The 18,927-nt window shown below is 36.3% G+C and overlaps 2 protein-coding genes across 3 annotated transcripts; both read right to left on the bottom strand.

Annotated features, from left to right (window-relative positions):
- Positions 1 to 1,460: 1,460 nt before the first annotated feature.
- Positions 1,461 to 7,866, bottom strand: LOC124161705 (glutamate-rich protein 2-like). Its single transcript, XM_046538010.1, has 5 exons — positions 6,876 to 7,866; positions 4,861 to 5,187; positions 4,453 to 4,510; positions 4,032 to 4,103; positions 1,461 to 2,883 (listed from the first exon to the last, which is right to left on the bottom strand). The coding sequence occupies exons 2-5, from the start codon at positions 5,176 to 5,178 to the stop codon at positions 2,531 to 2,533; spliced, it is 801 nt and encodes a 266-aa protein (XP_046393966.1). The 5' UTR covers positions 5,179 to 5,187; positions 6,876 to 7,866; the 3' UTR covers positions 1,461 to 2,530.
- Positions 7,867 to 9,732: 1,866 nt separating this feature from the next.
- On the bottom strand, positions 9,733 to 17,995 carry LOC124161679 (methionyl-tRNA formyltransferase, mitochondrial). 2 transcript variants are annotated; one of them, XM_046538007.1, is made up of 6 exons: positions 17,579 to 17,989; positions 17,291 to 17,491; positions 16,961 to 17,083; positions 15,410 to 15,588; positions 13,310 to 13,533; positions 9,733 to 9,981 (listed from the first exon to the last, which is right to left on the bottom strand). In XM_046538007.1, the coding sequence occupies exons 1-6, from the start codon at positions 17,794 to 17,796 to the stop codon at positions 9,850 to 9,852; spliced, it is 1,077 nt and encodes a 358-aa protein (XP_046393963.1). In that variant the 5' UTR covers positions 17,797 to 17,989; the 3' UTR covers positions 9,733 to 9,849. The 2 variants fall into 2 exon arrangements, with proteins under 2 accessions (XP_046393963.1, XP_046393964.1); XM_046538008.1 differs by lacking the exon at positions 17,291 to 17,491 and having other exon boundaries at positions 17,579 to 17,995.
- Between the last annotated feature and the right edge of the window lie 932 nt (positions 17,996 to 18,927).

Below are 18,927 nucleotides of genomic sequence, written 5' to 3'. Positions count from 1 at the left end.
TTCTCCACCGCTTTGACCATTCCTGTTTTAATATTATCCCACCCTTCCTCTACAGTCTGTGTATTTTCAATCCCCTGGATACTTTTTCCACTAGTTCCTGATATTCTCTCCTCATAGTTCCCTTCGAAGCTTCTACATTCCGTTTTCTTGCCTTACTTATTTTCATAAGTCTTTCTTACATTTCATAAGTCTTAATTCCATCTTACATTGCATTTCATGAGTACTAGGTTATGATCGGAATCCACATCCACTGCAGGGAAGCTATGCGAGTTTTTCACACTGTTCCTTTTACTCTTGTCTTACCATGATGTTGTCTAACTGATATTTACCCCATGTACCCTGGACTTTTCTATGCGTACCTTTGTCCTTTATGAATTTTGTGTTTGTGATGAATAACTTGTTTCTGCTGCTTTCTCTCCCCTGTCGTTCCGCATTCCTAATTCCATCCCACACCTGACTGAGGCATTACAATCCCCCATCATTACAACATTTTTTTATCTGGGGTTTCCCTAATTATTTCCTAAAACTGTTCATGCACCTCATCTACTTCTTCCTTCCCTTTGCTGATGGACTTAAAAACTTGAACCTCTACAAGTTGGTGGGTTGCACCTCAATTTCTACCATCAGGATCCTATCGCTTATATCTATATGGTCTATCACTACCACTCGCTTACCCCTCTTCCTGTGTAATACTATAGCTAACCCTCGTTGACTTTCCCCCACTATATACATGTATGTAACCCTATATCCATCACTCCAATAGTCCCCACTATCATTTCACCTCACTTCGGATAGTCCCAAGATACCAAACCTCCCATTCTCCATTTCCCTTTTAATATTTTCTAGCTTCCCCACCCTCATCCCTACATTTATTGCTGCCTCCTTTTCTTCTTTTTTGGGTGCTGCTGATGATGATGAGTCTACCAGGAGTAATTGAGAATTATTCCTGCCAGTGCAGCTCTGGGGGTCATAGGAACATGTAGGCCTTAACACCATGGCAAGGTTGTCGCCAAAGGGAAAGGTAAAAAAGTTGTAACAAAGTCGTCCTCATTCAGCCATTGTCTCTTAACTTGAAAATGAAAAAATGCAAAGTTGCCATCACTATTAATGAGTTGGTGACATCATTTAAGTTCTGGTTCATAAAGTCATTCAGAGAGAGACCCAATCTTTGATGGAAAAAATCACTCTTTGGAGTGTTTATAACAATAATCCACGCAAGACAAGAGGCAGGAGGATGAGAAGCAGTGAGCTGCTTAGCAAGAGTCAGTGATGTCATTAACAGTTCCGCGAAAGAGGTAAGCCATTATTACATAGTTTGAAAATTTGGCGTCAGATTGGGAAACAGAAAAAGTCTCTTCATTTTTCACTCACTATTGTGATCAACAATGATTTAAAAAATGGTAAATGAGCCCATTCCTGCTCAAACTGAATTTCATAGGAATATTAAGAACACCAACATATTTCATTTGAAGTAATTTTATTGATAAATAGTTCGAAGTTCTTAAGTATGTGGGAAATGGCATATTGCTTTGAAATTTACATTGGTTTCACTGATGCAGTGTACAACGTAAATGTCAAAAGGGAAACAAAACCATAATACTTGAGAGTTAATCAAATCAGACACCCTTTTTCTACAATTTATTCACAATTAGTATCATGAAAAAATGTTTTTTAACAAATATAAAATCCATTTTTATAAATAATTTTGCTCTGAAGCATTTACTGTTTGTTGACTTCAAATAATTATGAGCTTTTGAGTAACAATATGGACATTCTTCTATAAATATTCTGTAGATAGGAAGATCAAAAGAACAAGACTTTACTCTATGTTATGCAATTAGGAAGAAACCAAATTTTATTGTATACAGTTGAAAAAATATATCCTTGCATTTGAAAAACTTCTATGAAAATTTGGAAGCACCCATTGTCCTATTATTTGTATAAAACATTTGAGTATAAAAGATGCACAAAATGGTTTCTGACAGACATGAGATTAATGAGAAAAGGTGTCCTGTATTTCTAAAAATTCCAGACTGAAAGTTTTAGAAGGAATGGCAACAATGACACCACATTGCGGCATCACTATGCATGTTCTGCTATATGAGAGAATGATGAAATTGAACAAAATTACCGATAAGAATTAATTAAGCTTATACCATCACTTACATAGGCATTGTTTGATATGTTTTATAAGGTTTAATACTTTCAACAAGCATGCACTTCACCACACTAATGACAAAATTTTTTAAGATTAATATTTTTGTCGAATATTTGGTCCATGATACATATTTCAGAGTGATTTACACGACATTTCTAAAACATTAACATGTAATGCTGATGAATGACAGAAAACAGAAAAGTTTTTTCTTTAAAAATAGAACAAGATTTAATGACATCAAGTCTAAAGGAAAATCTTTCATTCCTCATTATATAACTCAAAGTTTCTACCATTAGTTTACATTAGACAAAATATGTTAGTTTATATTTAAAGATCAGTCCTTTGTCATCATTCAAGTCTTTTAAGGTACCATTACACATTCACAATTGTCTGACTTATTGGCTCGGTTGGGGATTCAGAGTCAGAGCTGCTGGTTGGAAAAGGAGGTACGTCCTGTTGCTGTAAGTCTTTGGGTGGCATGTTTTGGGAGGGAATACAGGAGCCGTTGCCATTTCCATCGGATGCCACAGCAATCTTCAGATGCCCTAACTTTACATCATTATTGTCACAATTTTTTGTGTCACCCTCATCATCCTCTAGACTAGAATAGCTGGCATTTGTTGCATCTGAGTCCTCACTACTATGCTTCTCTCCGCTAACACTTGTACCATCACTATTATCTTCAAAAACACTGACCTCACTATTGCTATCACTCTCATCTGCCACTGTAAGGATAGAATGGAATCATTATTACATCAGAAAAGGAAATAAAAAGTTCTAGCAATTCGTAGAACATCTGCCAAATATTTCAACAAATAGGGGCAGGTATCATTCTCACAGTGAAAGTATGAATTTTCAAAAATAACAAAAATTTTAAGTGGAAGAATCCACATATCTTAAGGTCTTTTTGTGGGAGGAGTGACACTATAGCAACTTGGACCTACAGATTCTCCACCTTAAGAGAATGGGGAAGAGACTTGAAAACCTGAAAGCAGCTGGAAAAATGACAAGATTTTACCAGTGGACAATATTTATTGCATGAAAATATTTTGATGATATCTTCTCCCCTCTTAGATTTTACCGTCTGATTTTATCTTCACTCACGTAAGTATGCCATTGCCTGCCTCCCTTCCCACCTAACCCAATTAGAACAGATTTCCAAGTTTATTCTCTCACCTCTACATTAATTAGTAGTCATTAAAAATGTCTAAATAATATAAAAAGGCCTGATAATGCCGATTCTCCTGCAAAACCAGCCATGTGCATTCAAATTTCTGTGTAATTTTTATGAAGATATTCTATCATTGTGACAATGAAATTGCATAAAGTTCAGTTAAAAGTTCCTGGCACTTGCATGAAACCCATTTTCAGCTCGAAATTATCTATAACAACAAATTGTCGAAAGAAAGGGATGTAGGTGAAAGTGACCATTATCTTCTCTGCTGACCCATAGAGGCATAGAGCAGAGGGAAAAATGTGTCTTCCCTTCCACTTTCCCCTCTCATCACTGTCATTCTGGGTATTTATAGGTTACATGAACTTTTAACAGTTTTAACCAAACTCTAAGTGATATTTCACAGTGTTATCAGGTGCACATACACAAAGAGTATCCTCTGATTGCCCATCTCATATGATTTTGAATCTGATTTACAAAATGCAAAACTTACATTTACAGAGCTATTTTTATATGATGAGAATAAAGTATTGCACTGAATATAATCCCTCTTTTTCCCCAATATTTAAGAGCAAAAAGCAATGGGGTGAGTATATTTTAGCACAAAAGGCTTTATATCTTTTCGTAAAATAATCCTCAAATATCAAAGGGGAACTATGTACATATACTCAGAGAAATACTTATGGTTCATGTACTTACTCATTTTTATTTTTTCAATTATGAGAGGATAGAATTCTTTGGCAGCAGCATTGTTTGGCTCATACTGCAAGACTGGAATTATAAGAATGAAAGACATATGTACAATAAAATAGATGTATTTATCATTGATGATTTTCAGTTCTATAAAACTATATCATAGAATAAAAATAGATCAATTTAAGATTTAAGCTTTTAATTATATTCCTGGTGCCCCTTATTAACAAGGTATATTAAAATCAAAAATGCAGATTTCACAATTGTTACTGTATTTGTGTTACAATCATGACCTTCATAGTCAACTTTCTGAAGGATAAATGCTGCATTTTTCACTACTGATACAAAAAATGTAAATGATTCAAAGTTGTTATTCCTCATTAATGTTAGGTTAAAAGTTCATCATTTTGAAGAAGCCAATACTTACTTAGTTTACAGTATTTCAGGGCAGTAGTGAAATCCCTCATCATTACAGCAGATAGGAACTAGAAATAGAAGATGAAAACTATGGTGAGATCATGGGGAAATTGCAGTTCATCCATCCAGAGCAAAAGTGTACAAATTGCATCAATGCAGTAACGTCATTGTATTTTGATTTTTGAGTTCAAAAACTCCATTGAAATCAAGTTGAAAAATAGACCAAAATGGTAGTTCTAAGTCACTTTTCCCAAAATGAACAATCTGTTTGGTAATTACTGTACATTTCTTCCATTTGAAGGGTATTTGCCAAAACATCTAGTGCAGCACCAACATAAAGCTACGAAAAATGATATTTTGATGGTTGAACAATTTTGCAACGATAAATATATATCTGAAGAAGAATTGATCAGCAAACCTCTGCTAAAAACTCGGTGGGAGCTGAGATACTTTCATCTGCATCTGTATATTCGCTGAGATCTTCACTACTACTTCGAGGAGTAAGGGTTGTGGAAGAGGTAGGTGAGAGGAATGTGGTAGGCGTTTCCCCTGAAGGGCCTGCTTCTTCTTTACCCACCACTATTACCTCCTTCAGATTGGAGGAACATTTTGAAGGTGATGGATTGTTAAGCAAATTGGAAATATTTTTCACCCCAACTTGAGCTTCAACAATCTCCCCCAAGATGGAATCCTCGATTTCATTGTTGTTACAAATGTTATTGTTGTTGGTACTCATCTTCAATTTCTGAAAATAAGAATGATGTTGTTACACCAGCTTAAATGCTAGGAAAGATTAAATGGTTATATAATTTTCATATTCATTAGTAATTTAACATATTAAAATAGCTAAGGCATCATTCAAAATTCCAAAGAATGAAATTGATGTTAAACCTAAAACTGACGTCAATGATTCATAATGAAGATTGCTGGAGCTTTATCACTGGAGTTCCACTGCACAAATAAACAGAGTACATAATGAAAGATAATCAATTTCTTGACTAACAGTTTCCCCACCCCTTATGTCATTTCCAAGCACTCGAGGGTTCAAATTTGAGCCCCCCTTCTCTTTTTTCTTCTCTCTCACATCATTAAGTCAAGAAAAGTAATTGCAAGCACTGTACCAAGCATAGCATGAAGACATTTAAATTTCCCCAAAATGTTTACGAGATACAGCCTCAGGTATAGCCCCTCTAAATGAACAACTCAAAAATACACTCCCCCAACAAGGATGCCTACCCCAATTTTTTTTCTAGCAACAGGCTTTTCTGCCTTGGCCAATCTATGTAATATCCACTTTTTTAACTTTCACAGCATCATCAACCAACCTCTTTCCTACAATACATTGACAAACTTAAAATTTCCGCTTAGAAAGACCTGTCATAGCTTTTGACACATAATTTACTGTAAGTTATTATGGATAATTGTTCAGAGGTAATTACAATGTCATTTAACCACCTTTCAATCTTCATTGCCCTTATCATTCTAAATGTGGTGACTATGCCAAATGATTCTTTATGGACTTCATAATAATTTAAGTAGCTATTAATTTCAAATGTCAAATAAAATCGTAGTTATTAGTTCACAAAATTCATCTATGAGAAATATTTATGCACAAAGCAAAGGACTTAGAACAATTTCATGAATGCTGAATCAAATTCATAGACATTAATTGAATGATAGGCATCAGGTTCGTGTGGTGCTAAATAAAAAGCAATTATCAATAATAAAATATAATATCATCAGAAGTGTACGACAGTAATAGGAAAGCAAGTAATGTTTTCAAAATTATCATTTGTGATGGATAAAATGCTTTCTGCTAACAATCAAAAAATTTCCTTACTGATCGGTAACTCAGTTGAATAAATTCCCCATACAAAGAAACTTAACTAAAGAAATTTAAAACTCGTTGATTTACTATTGGCACCACCATGATTAACCCACGTTCACATGCCGCAAAAACAATGACTTCAGATTTGTTATGCAACCCGCGTTTCATATAAGTAAATTTTCACTCTGCATCACAGGGGTAGTCTCGTGGAACTCTTTAACCATTTGGTCATCTGCATTTCACCTTCCAACTTAATAATACAGTCTACCACATTCAAACTGCCTCCAAATATTATTGAAACACCAATTCATACTCAAATTAAGTGTTCTGCTTCACGTAAGAAAAGAGTAAAAATACATTTTCATTACTCAGGAATAAACCATAACACGTATGTTTACGTGGAAAAGCAGAACAAGCAATCTTACACAAAAACGATTTAGCACGCCAAAAGAAATAAGAGCGGTATTAACAACAAAATAAACGTCCAAAATACATTAAATACGTTGATACAACTTCAAGTATAGCTAAAATATTGGCGAAATAAATACGCAGGTCAACAGGGGTAAATGCACTGAAACGCAATTTTACATACGCTAGGTACTTACTTGCAAAGCATTTGTGGAACGCGTAGGAATAGTAATATTTCTGCGTTATGACTAACGCCGAAATATTTTGCTCAGCATCATCATCCGCTGAAATTTGTCCTCCTTATCTGTGATGTTCTACAATCCTGACAGCAGAGGTAACCCCCATTCTTGACGCGTTACACGCGCATTTACTTCGCAGAATACGGAGTGCACCGTAATTACCTACGGCGTCACAAGAAGTCTAATGGATGAGAGCAATTAAATGTAATGGAATATCAAGAATTTTCGTAAAGTTCACGCGTTATTTACGCCTAGGCCACAATCTTATGGAATCATATGATTCGTGTATCCAAGACAGTTAAACGGCTTGTTTGACGATGCTTCTGCGAACGGGAAACTCTTCCATGGAGACCGCTCTGGAAAGCAAAATTAATCAATACATTATTACGTCACAGGAACGATGACCTCATCTTAAGCTTTCGCTACCATCGCTACGGCAACGGATTCTTGCGGACGACGCCTTTCCTAAATTCATCAACTGGATGTTCTATTTTCAACCATCTACGAATTCTATTGAATTGCTTAATATGCAAAAGGTATCAGGGTATTAATAAGTCAATGAGAAGCTGTCTTTCGTACCCGTTGTCAGAAGACGTAAGTAAGGACATTTCTTCGAAAAGGGATGGTAATTCGCATTCATTTTTAATGCGAGATTCGCCGCGGAAAAATATACTTATACTCTAGCAGTTTCATTTATTTATCATTATGATGCTTTGGAGTTATGTTAACCATCGTTATTTCTATTAACCGTACGTAATGCGATGTTATTTATTCGAAGTCAACCGCGGCCTTTCGAAATATAATATGTACGAAAGAATTCCTTATTCCAATTCGACTATTGATATATTCCATTTTTAGTTTCATTTAACCCTTCAAAAATTATTATATTTATCAAGGGGATGCGATATCTCAAATTTTCGTGGTCCCATTACAATTTAATAATGCTAAGTAGAGAAATGTTTTTTTTTAATCAAATCACTTGCACGTTACTATCTTAATTATTTATACATCATCGAATAAATTATGAACAAAATAATACGCAAGAGGCCAAATAAGTGGCCTTCGTGTATTGCGAACTATATTTTAACTCAGAAAAATCTATTTTTTTAGGAAAACTTGTAAAACTGGCTCCAAATAAGGCACAAAAAATTAGAAACCCTCACATAAACCATAGACTCTCATGCCGGCAGTGGCGCAGAGAGGGGGGGTTTTGGAGGATAAAACCCCACCAGAGCTCAGAGAAATTTTTAAGTTTAATCCATTTTACTTAATTAGATTGATATTATTAATTTAATAGTGTAAGGATTAATAAAATATCCCTCAGAAAGCCGTAAAACTCACCATTTTGGACCATTTATATTATAATTCCGCAATTTAATAATCTCGCACCTACCGCTTATCCTGGTGGGTATACCAAACCCCCACACACCCCGGTATTAGTTGCACCTAAACCTCCCCCAGTCTTAATTCCTGGCTGAGCCCCTGCATGCCGGGACCTTTCATGGAATGAGAGGGTTGAATTGAAAAATACCTAATTTACAGTTTCCCTCGGTAATTCTTGCCAGCTTGCTATCCTTGAGCTAAAATATTTCGTCCCCTTGTTCATATCTACGACCATTAATCCATCAACTGACTGATTTAAGTGAGTGCTTATAGGGACCAGTAGGCAATCTAGATGCAGCACTGCACAAAGGAATGGACAGTAGGCTGCACGCACCTGCTCGCTACCACGGACAAGAGGAAAATATATGTTGCATGGGTATTTCATAGATAACTTAACATTTTTTCAAGAATGACAATAATGGAAGAATTAGGTATATAAAATTAGAGTAGTACACGTCAGTTGCGGCTTAGGTGGCCTTCCATGGCTACCAAAATGTTGATACTATTTCTGCACCTTGAACTTTGTGGAAGGATCGAAAGATTCCCGAGATGTACTCAACACAGTACGGCCCCATTTTGGTACTATGAGGACTAAAAATTTAATATTAGTGCCTCAATAGAGAAGTGATATATTAATTATCATTTTATATTTATATTTTGAGACACAAAATTGCAGGTGGAGAGCAAAGGGTTAATCAAGATGGGTGAAGGGGACTGATGGTTTGGATGCCTTGGTAAACTTGAAAAGAAAAAAAACTCAGAATATAACGTCAGAATAAAAAAGCCAAAACTACTCGTTCTCTTATTAAAAGCAAACATCAACGATTTTCTTAAAGAAAATCTCAAGGAAATGTAACTATCCAGGAATGAGAAGTCTTGAGATGTCATGGAGAACTTTTCACGTAATGCATCCAAACAAAAGTTTTCTTGCGAACCAACTTATATTTGATAAGAAGAATCTGCCATTATTTTCATCAGTTTTTCCATACATTATTGAGTAAGGTTATCATGCTTTTTGCTGGATTCAATATTTTGAATGCCATAAATTGCCATTACATATGTATTACCATTTACATCCATCAAGCTACTTATATTCAAGGTGACATTCCCGAAAAACGTTTGGATCACATATTAATCTCAACTATTCTAACACTTGATTGAAATGGTTATTTTCGATGAGAAATTTGCTAAAGCGACAGTAAAATTGTGGGATCCAAATTGCTGATGATAGCAGAATTTTGTGCAAGATGGAAATGTTATTAAAGGCAGAATAATTTTGGATGATATCGAATATTTAGAGAACTGTATACTCCCAGGTTTTCACGGACATGCATAGCATCTAGGATATAACCATAGGTTTTTGAGTAGAAAACACAATAAAGTCAATTGCTAAGAAATCTGAGTATTTCATCGAGGGAAAATGAAAGACAAATTATATAAACAATTTTATATGCATTTATTTGCCATTTCACTCAGCAAGTATGCATTTAGAATTACTACTATATAGGCACAAGCTAAAACACAGGGCCTATTAAATATGAAAGCATAATCAATGGAAATACCAGTCTTCAGGGCTTCTTTTTGACATATATCCATTATAAAAGTCTTCTGCTGACATAGGTTTCTTTCCAGCTACACCAATTTTCCTAAATCCAACTTTTCCACCACCAGCACACACAACCTAGTAATTTAATTTGAAAATGATTATGAAAATCAGTAGTTAAATACATACAACCAAAGACTATATTTTTATTCAATCACAATGTCTTTCTTCAATTTCCAATGTGAAGCAAAGGTTACTAGTATAAGTCCGTTTGTTTTGTTTACGTATACATATTACTAAGCACTAGCAGATACACTAAAAACTCAAGGGGAGACGGAAAAGATATCTTGAGTTACCTTTACTTTTATTGAATTAAATAATTATCAAGTCACAAGCAAAGTTTAAGAAAGTATTATTTAAACTGATTATACACACAAGACAATGCCATCTTATGATAATAAAGATTTGCAATTGTGGTTCTGCAATGTTTCGCAATACATCCCTAGGGGGGATGCACGCCCCTCGCACCTCCATACGTATCCACCACTGCTATTGAGTTTGTCTATACTTACATTATCACTCATATGGGTTATATCATAGAAAATTCTGCTGAAAATATAGGTAATGTATGGCTATAAGGCCTACATTGCAAAAGTAGTTCTACATATGAGGCAGTGCAATTTTAATTGAGGACCTGAGTGCAGGCATCAAATAATGACCAATTTTTGCAAAAATGATATTTCTACAAAAACACGAAGCAAAAGTCTGAAGTTTTCAGGATTCACATCACAAACTCTGACGTTTACGTTAAGTCACTTCAACTTAGTAAATGTGAGATATTTCTGAGGTAATTTCAATGCCAGGTTTTCCTGAAGTGATCTCAGCATTTGAGATTACATCTTCCTGAAGTTATTGCCAACAGGAGGTTTACCTAAGAGTAGTTAACACAATACATACAGTGGAACCTCGTTACAGCGAGTACGGGCTATAGCGACACTCCCGCTATAACGAGAGATAGCAGATGCACCGTCAATTGACCCTACAATAAGCGTGTTAAAAAATTCGTTTTTACGAGACCCTTTTGGTGTTGGCTCTCGCCATAGCGAGGGTTTCACCGCCGGAAGACTTTCATCAAGACTCCTTAACCTCTGTAATTGCTAGCGATCTGTTAGAAATGAAGTTAATGGAGTGCTCAGTCTCAAATTTATGTGGTAAACTGTCGTTCGATAAATAAGTAGTTAATTTTGGTGAAAATATTATGGCATTAGCATTCGCGAATGCTTAATCTTCTTTTGTTCCTCGGGCGGCAGAAAGCAGTCGGCAGAATACCCGCACGTCCGTGAGTTGCGTGAATAGAAAGCATTTGATGGCAGTCACCATGGCCAAAAAAACACCAAACACGTCTACGCGAGAAAATAAAAATAAAGGAGTAATATGAGTGTCGAAATTAAATTTATCTTCCTATTCGCTCTGCAAAATTAAAAAAAACAAAAGCGCCCAAGGAATGCAGACGATGAAGAGTTATAAGGAGCTTTGTTCGGGTGGTTTTGCCCATTCAAATCTGCGGGAACTTCTGAGAAAGGGGCTACGCCCAAGCCTGAAGCGGAGTATTTTAGGGATAGATTGCGAATCGAGAATTTTAAGAGTGCGGAAGGTTGATTATACTAATGCGAAGCACCAAAGCGTTATCTCCCCTCACAACTCCCCTGGTGATGCCTGCGGTGTAAACCTGAAGTCGTGGAAGAGAGGACTCCGATCATAAGTATCTTTAGAAGTATTCCCCGCGTCATATAACATAGACGAAACGGAACTTTTTTTTATATACAACTCCCCGACAAAACCCTTGCAGTATGAGGTATTACTTGCAATGATGCCTCTAAAGGTAGGTAGTGCGCCTTAGCGATGATGTAGGATGTACGAAGCAATGATACTCAGCGTGAATTGTCCGGATGGACGTATTTATTCTCCGTTGCGGATGTACAAGGGTGAACTATTCGGGTCATTGGTCGGAGTCGTACTGGCGCTCTCTTTTGTTACGTAGGTAGCCGAACATCCCCTGGTGGCCACTGGAAGAACTCACAGAACAACTAACTCTCGTTTGCAGTGCCGTGGTAAACTCGGTGTATCATTTCAAATACGTCGCGAGCGTAACACTCAAAAAGAAACTTTTTTTCAACAACAGTAATTTTAATCACGTCATTTTTCAAGCTTAGCTAACTTTTTACCGTAGATGATGAAGATATTACATTATCTGATAGAAAAAGTCTTCCAAGGCGGGAACGTTATACAAACTTCCACCGGTAGAAACAAATGTAATGCGTTATTTCACTTCACTGCCGGTTAACGTACAGAAACAATAAACATACACCAATGGAAACCTTTGAGGCATTAAATAACCGCGCTACTGTTTTGTCAGTTAATTTTTGAATTTTCAGTGGAAAATACCAAAATAATAGAATGATCACGTAAATGAACTAATTAAGTGCATAGAAAAATGACTTCGTCGGTTGTGCATTAGCATAATGATTGACGAAACAATGCTTTCCATGATTTTTATTCAGTGCGGCGCTTATAAATGGTTTGAATAGTTAGTCGTTGTTCGAGTAAGGAAATTTAGTGATGCAAAAAACATCGCCTTTCGTCTGGATTTATGCTTACGTTTATCGGATAGATGTTTATCTGTCGCCGCACCACTCCTGTTCCTGTATATCTGTCCGCAACAGGTATATTGGCTAATATTTGCTCCACCTCCGGTAAAGCGACAATTCGCTATAGCGAGTGTTTATTAGTGCACCGTGGGGTGTCGTTATATCGAGGTTGCACTGTATGTAACATTAGAGAAATCTTCAGAATCTGAAAATTTGAGTTCCTGAGATAATTGCTGTCAGAAGTATACCTGAGGTAAGCTCAAAATTCTGAGGTTTGTAATCTTATTTAATTAAGGTCTAATATGTACTTAATGTAACCTTAAAAAGGATTTGTTTTTCATAGATGTTATTACTTGTGAAATGAAAAATGTGCCCCAAATGAAAACTCTTGCTTTTTAATAAGATATTTAAAAACTTTCTTATATGAGTTTCTGAGAACCATATTTCTCACGATGTATCATGATTTTTAAAGTCACGTTCTCGTAGAACTTCCCAAAAACCTCATAGAAACCAAAACTTTTTTCGGGTTAACCCATCATCGGTAAGTACCGAAATATCTCTGGGTTATCCCAGGAAAACTTCAGACTTGTTCGAATTTACCAATGGATAGTTATGAGGTTTTGTCTGGAGTTTCTTTGAATTTTTTTTTAAGGATTCTCATAGTTTCCAAAAGTTCTCCTTTGGCCGTTATCAGGATACTGCTCACATGTCTTAAATTGGTGCATATCCCTTGGTCCCTCCCAATCAGTATACATACATACATGGGTCCCTCCCATCAAAATCCACATTTCATTAAAACAGAGGGTTCTCCAACTCACCAAAATCATTCTTGATGTCTTGGAAAATATAATTTTTCCTGGCTTATCTGCAATTGACATTTCTTCACGTTCAAACTTTTGTGCCTCCATTAGCCGAACTTGAGTACCATGCCAAAATGTAGTTATGTGAAATATCCCAAACAGAGCACGCCACAGATTATATAGAGACTCAGCATTTTTATCCTGCCAACTGACATGTCCAAGGGATGGCTGGATCTTAGGAGCTAAAATTAAAAATGAATCAAATTTTAAACCAATGGAGTAACAGTTAACAACTGCTTCCAGCCCTTCCCCAAGACAAAAAAATAACACAGATTAGAGATATTCTATAACAAAAATATTCCAATTAAAACTGAATGAATTGTTAAGAAATACTGTTTGGATTTGCCACCAGTCAAACTATTCCTCTGCCAGGTGATGGGCACTTTGCAAGTGAGTGAGCACAAAAATGTGACTGAGAGCAATAAGAGGAGCATGTCGCAAATCACATTTAATCGCATTTAACGAGTTGCAACTCCACCACTATGCACGACTCCCCCTTTAAGTGATACTCGATCTTCTTGGGCCTCTCCTCCATCAACTCTCCTTGTTATGTAGCACTTCAATGCCATAAGAGGTGCACTTCCTATAAACTTACGGTATGTATTCTTTTCAAAGTTTGCCAAATAAATGATCAATGAGAGGCAACATGAACTCTCCACAAATGAAGTATCTCAAATTTTTCTTTTTAATAATAATTTGAAAGGGTTAGTAGGAGTTGAAGGAATAAAAAAATGGCTTTTTCCACATGGTGATTTATTTTGTCCAACCATAGTTTCGTTACAGAATAACATTTTCAAGTTGATGAGTACAGGATAATTGAGCAGTATACACATTGCGTTAAAAGTGGAGTGGGTAATTTTTGGGTGCTGAGGGGTTGGTGGTTAGGAGGAGGTGGCGTTTGGGCTCTGTGCTTGGGTAGGTGCTGGTGTGGGTCTGGTGGGTGAAGGGTTGGATGAGTGAATAGGAGAGAGGACGAAGAAGAGGAGACAACAGAGGTTCCTGAAGAGTGGAGTGGAGTGTATAGTCGTGACGTATAGGAGTGTGATTGTGCCAACTGTGACTGGGCTAAAAGGGAGAAGGCATTCCACAAGAGTTGCCGAGCACCAGATGTGTCATTGCCATGGGAAATAAACTCCCACTTTGCCAAACATCAAATAGAGATGGGTCACAACAGTGACTTCATCCCAACCATTTTGCACTTCAAAAAGAAAGGATGCAGATTAGACGCCCTGGAGGAGCTAAATATTTTAACCCACAGTGAACCAAACCTAGTTAATAATCACCTTTATCCCTCTCGCTCCCCAATGGTCCATTTTCCTAATTACTCATCCAACCATTTTACCCACCCCACCCACAGTGACGCCTACCCAAGCACTGAATCCAACTACCACCTCCTACTAACCACCAACCCCTCAGCACCCAAAAATTTCCCACTCCATTTTTAACGCAATATGTATATATATACTGCTCAATTGTTCTGTACTCCTAATCTTGAAAATGTAATGCTGTAGCAAAACTATGGACGGACAAAATAAATCACAATACACATATAAGGTAGTGGGGATTTGCCGTTTGCCAATCCTATTCGCCAAGACTACATACTTGAGCCATTCACATGCCTTGAACCAATATAACTTGAACGATTTCCCTCATTTAGTTTTATTAGAAATTTTGTAGTCGAAATTGTGTTAAATTTTATGTAAAGTATTCATGAAACATGAACCATAAAATAATAAAACTCCTATAAACATGGAAAAATTGTAGCATTATAATAATACCACCAAGATTTTCGACAACACCAAAATCACATGATTTTAAAACGAATTTTAGCAAAAAATAAAACCACTTTCACGGACCTCCAGAGATTTGGTGTTATACTTCTAACACTACATCTCTTGCAATCAACAAATCCTTAGGAATTGGTAAAAATTTAAGAATATAAATGGAAATTATAAAAACGGATAAAAATCTTATGAGTACGAAGGGGTGCACAAATTTTCTTATTTGCAGATGGGCAAATTGGCTACACCAATTAGGTAATCATAGCTCATGACTTACCATATGTAATTCCAACATCACCCTGAGGTTGAGCATTGGCCGAGTAGTTTTCCAAGTCCTTCAAACAGGTAACCAATAGCCTTCCTCCAGCGACTGCCAATTTATTAGATACATCACAGTTAGTGTCATGAGGACCAATATCAATATGATACTGGGCTAGTATATCACCAATATCAAACCTGAAAAGTTGAGAGAAACAGAATTTAGAAAAAAACAAATTCTTAATGCATAAGGTATGAAAGTATTTCTTGAAATACCATATTCTCATTCATAGGCTTCTGATACCCGAGAGACAACAAAATTACATTCCAAGACATAGAATCAGACAATATAATGAATGCATGAAAAAATTTCAATCGATAGCAAAAATAACTTCAAACTAATTACAGCAAACTCCCGATTATCCGGCCTAATGATGGGGAGAGGCGGCACGAATAATCGGAAAATATGGATTATGCTAATTTTCACTTTAATTTCCTGCAATTTCCACAATTTACGTACAACAAATAATGTACTACTATTTACCCACGTTTTCCATTATTTTAAATAGCTTTCTTTTCCCAACCCCAATATTATTAGCGACAATAACGTGATTGCACTCTCATTCCTACAGCTCCACATAATACCTAGTTTCCGAAAACCATGCATCCGTGGCTGCAGGATTATGGATTCTGAAAAGAAAATTGCGCAGTGATTTTGCACGGATGGTGCAAATCCACTGCGAGACGTCGGGAACTACACTGTCATTGTGTAAACCTATGCACGGATAATCCACAACATGGATGAACCGCAGCCGGATTTTCGGGAATCGGCTTTAATCACTATTGCACAATCATCAATTGTTAATAATTATGGGTGTTGAATGAGTTTCAAAAGGTCTGTTTACATTATAAATTAACAATGTATGAGCATGGGCGTACCCAGCAAGGGGCAGGAGGGGGCACCTACCCTCCCCTACAAGCAAAAATTGCAAATTTCTTTTTTTTTTAAATAATATTTTTTCACACAAATAATTTTAAAACTAAGTAAGAGCTGTTACAGTTTCCTTATATGTTGATTTCATTCACCTTTTCCATGCTTAAATCTTACCAACAACTTGAAAAACCATGGCTTCCCCCCCCCCCCCCCCACTTTTGATCCTAGGTACGCTCTTGTGTTCGAGTCAATGTCTGATTTTATGAACTATTTTTGTGGACAGGAACAGAACATGTGTGAATGCATAAACCAAATTAGAACAAGTGCTATTTTCTGTTCATGCGTTCGCACAAGCTGGGTGGTCACATTGGTGCATTTTTGTGCTCATTCATGCGTTCATACATTTAGACATAAACTTGTACAGTGTGAAGAGCTTTTAAAAAGTATAACAAGTAATTCTAAAGAGTTAAGATTATGAAAAAAGGTGGAGGCCTTGTTTAAAAAAATTTAGTAAACAACATGATCACCCACTTCGCAAAGACATAATCTTACAGGCTATCTTACATGAAAATAACTGGTTATACTTGAATCAAGATTTCCTAATGGTCGCCTTTATGACTTAAAAATTCTACATACCTTTTTGGCATGATACGCATTATAGAAACTCCAGTTTTTCTATCCCCACTCATAATGGCATGAACTATAGGCGCAGCCCCTCTCCATCTTGGCAGGAGACTAGCATGGACATTCAGCATACCACTACAGAACATTGAAATATTTCATTAGATACCAATACTGCTATTAGATAAAAGAATGTGTCTCCTTCTTAATTGAGATTTCTAACAATAGGTCACATAATGCACCAGATAAATTCAACTTGAGGCTTTGTCATTAACAGGGAAAATTGAAGGAATGCTCATATAGAGATACAAGAAATATCACTGACTACAAACCATTTCGACTTACAGTGGAAAGGAATTTATGATTTTCTCCGGAATTAAATGACCAAATGACGCTACGAGACCAATGTCGTAACCTTCTGGGCAGCTCTGCAGAGGCCAATCCAAAGTCTTGAGACCACTCAATTGTGAATACTTGCTCACAACACAATTTCTAACTTTGCTCGACGTGACAACGTCAAGGCTTTTAAAAAGATTTCCATACTTTCTAATACAAAATAAAAATGGAAAATTATTCTAACAGCGATAAAAAATAAACGATAGTTATTCATGGATCACATTACCAATGACTTACAATTCATCATTCAATATCTTCAAATTCTCCACTGCAAAGTTATCAGTTCCGAAAAATAGCACGCGCAAAGAAAACCTAGAATCATGGCTAAAATGCTTGAGTGATAAATTAGAAATAACCTCTTTTCCGGGTAAATCCAGTCGGCTAAGTACCGATTTTAAAACATAGAATACATTTTTCCTTGGTTGCGAATGATACACATTCCACATGAAATACATAGCCGTAATTTCATCGCTCCGATCAAGAACACTCACATTTCCACGAATATAAACACTATATTGTGTCTATATTCGCGCTCATTTCGTTAAAATACATTTCATTTATCAGGACTGAAGTTGCCGTATACTGTTGTTGCAGCCGCCAATATCTATCGAACACAACCGCATCGATAGCTCGATAGCTTCCGATATGTCAGCTGAATCGCTGCATTTTCCATTCGACTGTTACTGCCAATCCTGCCAGTACTACTTTTGCACTTGTGGTTAAACCCAAAGAATTTAATAAATGCCACTCGTATTAAAGTGGTTGAAAATTTTTGAGTAAATTATCCTAATAAACACTGGAAAATAATATATTAATTGTAAACCATAAACGGGGAAAAATCAAAGGAATTCAAGGAATAATAAATCGATAGATAGATAGAAGTTCGGCAGACGATGACAAACCTAGGGTAGATATTATGAACTACTCTGATTGGATTTGGCGGGAATATATGATTAGACACACATGGAGTTCTATGTTGATCATCAGCATTTTTCCCGATTAGAATGTACACCAGCAATGATCAGCGCTAATTTTATCCATTATTAGACATTTTTGAAATCAGATTAGCATGAAATAATGTAAACTGGAAAAAATTTCCAGTATGAATATAGGAAGCGACAATAGCTTAATTCTTTTTCCCTACGCTAATGCATTGATAATGAGCGTGTATAGCTCAGTCAGATGAGAAGTCGCTGGCCCCTTCATCCAAATCAGATTGTCTATTGTTCTAAATGTAAGTGAATTGTACGAAGCGATCAAGTCATCTTGCTACAAAAACACAAACAACGGATTCCAATAGTCTATGAAATGCGTAAATGACGCCAAAGGATAATGTAACTAACGGGCTTATGTATGGACGATTGAAAGGAAAATGCTCGTCGAAGCCGATCCTACCGTGCTTTCAGTGGCATAATAAGTCTATGCTTAAATTTCTACATGCCTACGAGAATAACTTTCCTTTCGTAAGCGTTCAAGTCTCAAACTTACGCACAGCGCAAGTTAATTAATGACAGTCTATATAGTACGCATAAGCTAAGGGTACCGTTAATGAACAATAATAATCTGTCTCGGATACAGGGGATGAT

Source organism: Ischnura elegans, chromosome 1 (genome assembly GCF_921293095.1).
Source record: "Ischnura elegans chromosome 1, ioIscEleg1.1, whole genome shotgun sequence".
Taxonomy (NCBI): Eukaryota; Metazoa; Arthropoda; class Insecta; order Odonata; family Coenagrionidae; genus Ischnura; species Ischnura elegans.
The sequence above is the reverse complement of the archived record's forward strand: the minus strand, read 5'-3'. Positions and strand labels throughout refer to the sequence as shown.